At 45.2% G+C, this 5,010-nt stretch overlaps 1 protein-coding gene across 1 annotated transcript; it reads left to right on the forward strand.

Annotated features, from left to right (window-relative positions):
* Nucleotides 1-3,265: 3,265 nt before the first annotated feature.
* On the forward strand, nucleotides 3,266-4,399 carry EDB91DRAFT_1047801 (putative HRR25 protein; the record flags this gene model as incomplete). The annotated part of the gene is made up of 3 exons (XM_041313345.1): nucleotides 3,266-3,335; nucleotides 3,405-3,679; nucleotides 3,731-4,399. 3 exons carry the CDS (start codon nucleotides 3,266-3,268, stop codon nucleotides 4,397-4,399), a joined length of 1,014 nt encoding a protein of 337 aa, XP_041180803.1.
* Nucleotides 4,400-5,010: the final 611 nt, after the last annotated feature.

The raw sequence follows: 5,010 nt of genomic DNA on the forward strand, positions 1-5,010 counted from the left end.
CTACTTCAGACAAGTCCAGAGTAGAAACAGAACAGAGATAGACCACCCTAAGGTAGAACTGGAGATATAGTCTTAAGGATTAAACCCAAGACTCGGAGGTGGACAAGAGATCAGACTCAAGTCCGGAGAAACAGGAATGAGCAGTAACTAAGATGATATTTGAACTGAGGAGGTACTGGAGTTTTACAGGAGTTTATATGCTGTAGATATCATGTAAGTAATCAGTCAGCAAAGTAAAAGCTATGCCTGAAGCATATGGAAAGTCTATTAGTAAGTGTACAACAGATCAAAGAAATGAAGTCAGAAATGAAGTGTAGATGGACAGATCAGTAAGCAAAGCGGAAAGGTGTACAACAGGTAACCAGAGAGCAGTATTCTAAAAGGAGATAAGTGTGAGTCCGGAGATGAAAGTGGTGCGCCGGGCGGACAACAGGACGGAGACCCAGACTTTCATAGGGGAGAATCCAGAATTCTGGGTCCAGAGGTATGGGATATGACACATACTTAGATATCTCCGATTCAATGTTATGTATATAAGTAGGCTAGTTAGCGTAAGTACTCCTTAGACTTAACCTCTTTGTTCTCTACACTTGTAGTAGGCTTAGATGCTCATGCTCAATCCTATCTTTGCTCTTGCTCATCATCAGCTACGACTGAGTCCTAGTGGTTGTGATCTTACCTTTGCCATTTGGTGAATGTTAGTCATAACAGTATCCTTACCGGAAGACAATGTGGTTGAGTGTGATGGAGTCAATGATGAGGCCCCATTTGAGGTGGTGCTCAAACATATCATGTCTGGCAAGACCTATGTGCCAGAAGGATATGTCATGGACATGGATGGGTCTCTGATAGTGGATGGTGCTGACAAAACTGCATGGTGTTCCATGAGTGTCCACATCCATCCGCATCTATCCAATGCCCATCCAAGCCCATCCACACCTATCTGACACTCGGCTGCATTCCATGCTCAACCATCTGTCACACATCTGAGTGCAGAACAGTAAGTGGATACATAATAAGAGGACCAGAATTTTTTGGATGGACATGCTGCCCATTCTTCTGCAAATCCGGTTTTTATATAGGATAAGGTAAAAATGATCTTCTGCTTCAGTGTTGGAGTGACAGTGTCTCGACTCTCAAAATACATGAGGACATGCCAGAACCATGCCATGAATGTATCTTTCAAGCCATCGAAGTCCGCCGGCTTTGAGACTTTAAAGGCCTTGGTGTCAGCCATAGTAGGTGTCATATACCAGATCCGACTGCTCCAACAATATTGATATCTGCTCTGCTCAACCCTACACCCCTTCCACTCCACCCACCATCCACTTGATCCAGTCAGCTTCTGCATATGCTCCTGCAGTCCCGCTCAACTGCCTCATTGGTTACCTTCCATATTGTTTCCATTCAAACTGGAAACTCTTTCCCCATTTAGGTATATATTTTCCCCTTCAACACATAAACCTTACTTCCCGAATCACCAGTATTTCCTATAGCTGCTCAATTACTGATCCATCACGTACATATTGATATCCCCTCCGACTTATGTATTCACCTGTGGTAATACTTACAAATTGTATACTCAGCACATAGCCTCATACTATGGACTAACTGTTCACTGCCTCCTTACTTAGAAGTATATAAAACATATCATGTACTTAGCTATGGCCCAGTCTTAATATTACTTGTCTTCCCGCAGTCTCTACTAGTGGGAATTCTCCATAGGACTTTGCTCTCTCCAGACACAAGTTTATCTTGTCGTCACCTCTGATCCTCTGCTCCGACTTAGAGCCATGCTCTAAGTATTCACTCTTACCTCTCCGACCCAATCAACCAATCCCCTTAACTTCCCTCTGCCTCAAACTCACTTCCCCACTCCGCTTCTAGTTGGTCCACCACTAGTAGCCTTTACCTCCCAAACCGCAGAGCGGACCAAAGCAGTCTGCCTGTCCTATCATCGGACATTGTCAGTCCTGCTTCAAATTCAGGGCACATACGGCTATGGGCATAGCGCAAGAGCTGAAGCCAAGCCCCAACTTCTCCACTTCTCCATCCAAGCACAGTACCTAACAGTAGGTGTAGTAGGGGTTGTAGATATTGTGGCATTAAAGCCGAAAATGATGAGTTGAAAATTTGTATGAGTGTGTTGGCGATACTGAAGACTCAGAGAGGATTGTTTGTGAGTTAGTTAGACTTGATAGGGTTGGTCAGCAGGCCAATGCAAACATCATGCTTTTGTCAGACATCTCAGAATCAAGGTGCAACACAAACAACAACAACAACAAGGACCTAGATACTGAAAGAATTGACCAGCACGACATTAGAGAAAAGGAGGATGTACGACTCTCCAAAGACAAATGCTAAACAAGTAAATGAGAACAAACATCATATCCTGTGACTGAAATGCAAAAGGTTCATGACATTGCTACACTGTCCTGCACACTTAGACAACTTAAATTTTCTTGCAAAAGCCTTGCAAAGACTGCATTTGAGTGTGATGAGTTGCTTCATGCAACATGGCATGCAGCTGAGTATGGAGATATTCTGATGGACCATTTTGTTTGGATTGATGAATCTTCAGTTGATGACTGCACAAATCAACGAGTTAATGGCTGGGCACCACTCAGAAGAGCATCTGTTCATCAGGCCACATTTATTCGAGGGCAGCATTACTCAGTCTTACCTGCTTTGTCTGTTGATGGCATCATTGCACTGGATATTTTTGAGGGCTCTGTCACGAATGGAGAAATTCTTGTCCTCAGAAATCTCTCTACTGAGAGCACGATGCTGCAAAGTTGGTGAGGAGGCATAATTTGGTGTGACCGGTCACACCGACAAGGTATTTTCGGTATGATTTGGCCTGAGCAAATAGGTACAAATAGGCTCTGTGGAGATGCGACTACACAGTTTTGTATGCAACACATGTGATCAAACTTGTAAGCCAGCAGCATTAAAATGGCACTTTACCTTTTTCCGACACGAGTAGTAGTGTCACGGCTTGGTTCTGGCCGGTCCGGGCTCGGCTGTTACCGATTTCCCAGCAGTTCGGCGATTCCCATGAACCAAGTCACTCACGTGCGACTCGGTCTGGTCCGCAAGGCACCTAAACCGGCACAGATAGCACAAGCCAAGAATGTGGGAACAACAGCTTGAGCCGGCCTCAAGCCAGCTGAAGGGGGTTGGGTGGCGAACTCATTTTCAGGCTTTCTCCAACTTCCCTCTCCCCATTGTCCCTGTTATTCAGTTGGATTTGCTGTAAGTTACCATGAATAAGGTCCCTGTTCGAGTAGATGGTAGATTTAGGCTGGGAGAGGTTTTAGGATCTGGCTCCTATGGTATGTAGTAATTTATTCAAACTTATTGTTCACATGCTGGTTCAGATCCACTTATATTATACCACTTAGCTGTCGTGTATTCTGCACGGAATATCATCAATGATGATCATGTTGTGCTCAAACTCGAACCCGTTGTCGACCACTCATCTTCTTTGGAGCGTGAATACTGGATCCTGAAACAGCTTGAAGGCGGAGTTGGCATCCCCCGCACCCTCTGGTTCGGTAGAGAGTCAGCGTATCATGCTCTTGTTCTCGAACTCCTTGGGCCATCGCTCCACCAACTCTTCCTCGCGAACAATCGAAGATTCAGCCTTCTCAACATTGTGAATCTAGGAGTCCAGTTGGTCAGTCGTTTGGTTTGAGGTCTTTGCAGATAGGTCAACTGACTTTCCTAGCTCTCACGTCTTGAATACATTCACTTGCACAATTACGTTCACGGCGACATCAAACCGCACAACATCTTGGTCGGTCTTGGAAATCTGAGGCACACTGCCTTCATCATCGATTTCGGCATCACGAAGATGTACTGGAACACCACAACCAGTGACCATGTGCCATTTTGCCATGGCCGAAGTCTCTCTGGTACTCCTGTGTTCGCCTCGATCAACAACCACTTAGGAGTTGAGCCAGGTCGTCGTGACGATCTTGAGTCGCTCACATACATGTTAATATATTTCTTACATGGCTCCCTTCCATGGTTAACAAGCAACGACGAGAAGTTGTCCAACTCTACCATACTCGAGTGCAAAGCATGTGCCACCATTGCAGATATATGCCATGACATCCCCGTTGAGTTCGCCAACATTCTTATTTACACCCGCTCTCTCGCATTCACAGAAGATCCTGATTACGATCACCTCCGTTCAGTACTTCACGGTCTTCGTGCCACATTGCCTGCACCAGCTACGTGCATGTTGGATTTTAGCCAACCTGACAGTCCTGCCATACCTCTATCACCTGATGGTCCTTCCATACCTCCCCCTCTATCACCTGACCAGTGCTGTGTGGCCGAAGCAATGTCACCACGTCCGTCAAAGGTAGTGCGCAGATCGACTCATGTGTGAGTAACGTTTGTTCTATATTTTTGAACCAAAGTTTAACTTATTTGCAAGGTTACGCCCGCGTAATGGCTCCACATGGTGTGCTACGTCAACTCCACAGCGGAAATCGCGACTGGTTACTGAATAACACTGTTGTAGACTACTGTACATATGTTAGTACATACGGTGTATATGTTATGAATAGCTCAGCCTCAAATGCCATCATGTGTAATTGTGCATCGCTTCAGCGTGGTGATTAGTAATTACTAATTGGTCTAGGTCAGGCTATTTTCCCTTCAACGTGCTGTGCAGTGCACAGCCTTCGATCTTTGCGCCTTACCATGATCATCTGAATCACTTAGAATACTATATATCTTGCCATCGCGTTTGCTCGTGCTGATCAAACATGATCGGTGATCTCCAAGGTGATGCCCATTGCCCAGGGTCTCAGCACTTGTGGTTATTCACCACCAAAGTTCGGAACCACTTTCACACAGGCTGCCACACACGAGGCGACTATCGCAGTTCAACTTCTTGTGCAAGGTAATTGTTGATTCATCCAACCAATTCTGATCAGTGGATTGTATTGATCGTAACATTGTATTCCAGAATGCGCTGTGAGGTGATCAAAATTT

The sequence above is a fragment of the Suillus paluster genome (genome assembly GCF_016628075.1).
Source record: "Suillus paluster strain FC165 chromosome Unknown EDB91scaffold_9, whole genome shotgun sequence".
Lineage (NCBI taxonomy): Eukaryota > Fungi > Basidiomycota > Agaricomycetes > Boletales > Suillaceae > Suillus > Suillus paluster.